General features: G+C 49.4%; 1 protein-coding gene across 1 annotated transcript; it reads left to right on the plus strand.

Annotated features, from left to right (window-relative positions):
* Positions 1 to 211: 211 nt before the first annotated feature.
* On the plus strand, positions 212 to 808 carry tmem229b (transmembrane protein 229B). Its single transcript, XM_085343468.1, has one exon. The coding sequence runs from the start codon at positions 212 to 214 to the stop codon at positions 806 to 808; it is 597 nt and encodes a 198-aa protein (XP_085199594.1).
* The last annotated feature ends 367 nt before the right edge of the window (positions 809 to 1,175 follow it).

The raw sequence follows: 1,175 nt of genomic DNA on the forward strand, positions 1-1,175 counted from the left end.
TGTTAATACATTGAATAACTATAGCAGAACGAATGCCAACTATAAATAGAATCTAAAGAGTACAACTTGAAAATTGTTAGAATTAATATGTATCCTGACCAGTGTCTTGCTGCCTGCTTGTCATCTTTCTGCCTCTTTCTTTCTCTCCTTTTCCTTCAGATCTTTGTTTTTTTGCTACAGTAAAGTCTGTGTGAAGGCGAGAGGAGGAAGGATGGTGACATCGGAAACCCCAGAGGCTCCCGTTCCTCTGACAGCGCTGTCACGCTGGTACCTGTACGCCATCCATGGTTACTTCTGTGAGGTGATGTTTACTGCAGCCTGGGAGTTTGTGGTCAACTGCAACTGGAAGTTCCCTGGCGTGACCAGTGTATGGGCGCTCTTCATCTATGGCACCTGCATCCTCATTGTGGAGCAGATGTACCTAAAGCTGCGCGGTCGCTGCCCCGTGCTGCTGCGCTGCATCATCTACACTTTATGGACCTACCTGTGGGAGTTTGGTACGGGGCTGCTGCTGCGCCAATTCAACGCCTGCCCTTGGGACTACTCTGAGTTCCGCTACAACTTTAAGGGACTGATCACGGCTGAGTACGCGGTGCCCTGGTTCTGCGCATCCTTCATTGTGGAGCGCCTCGTCATCCGCAAAACGCTGAGGCTGCGCTTTCATGAAGGGCCCGAGGATGGTTGGTCAAACCATCAATCTGATGCTGGGGGTGGCCGAGGGAATGGAGGAACTGTGGGGGGTGGGAGAAGGAGAGAGAGGAGCAGAGGGATGGGAAATAATTCTAATGGCTACCTTAAAGCAGAATGAATCAAGGAATTGATAGAATGACACAATCCAAACCAGCCCAATCCGACCCTCCTTTTCATAAGCAGTCCTACCCCTCAGCTGTGTGAGATGAAGACACACAGCTGTGCAGACTGGGCTGGTATGCAGACAGCCAGACAACAAACACCTAACTGGGGCTTTAAATGCCCAAATCACACACTGTTAACACAGGGGTACCGTTAACTACATGCTGCTGTGTTTGCTGCATTTCATAACGCACCACCCATTTCCATGTGGGCTTGACCTTAAGGAGATCAGGGCTCTCTCTCCTGTCCCACAGTGTTTGGGTAAAAGAACTACTGTTGCAAAGAGTATGTGTGATTGTCCTGTGGAAGAATTAATTCACGAA

The sequence above is a fragment of the Diplotaxodon limnothrissa genome, linkage group LG19 (genome assembly GCF_057381915.1).
Source record: "Diplotaxodon limnothrissa isolate DT_005_m linkage group LG19, D_limnothrissa_male_GT1.1, whole genome shotgun sequence".
NCBI classification, from domain to species: domain Eukaryota; kingdom Metazoa; phylum Chordata; class Actinopteri; order Cichliformes; family Cichlidae; genus Diplotaxodon; species Diplotaxodon limnothrissa.

Bases quoted from the DNA above. Each gene is read 5' to 3' on its own strand.
- tmem229b (XM_085343468.1), top strand. From the start codon at position 212: ATGGTGACATCGGAAACCCCAGAGGCTCCCGTTCCTCTGACAGCGCTG.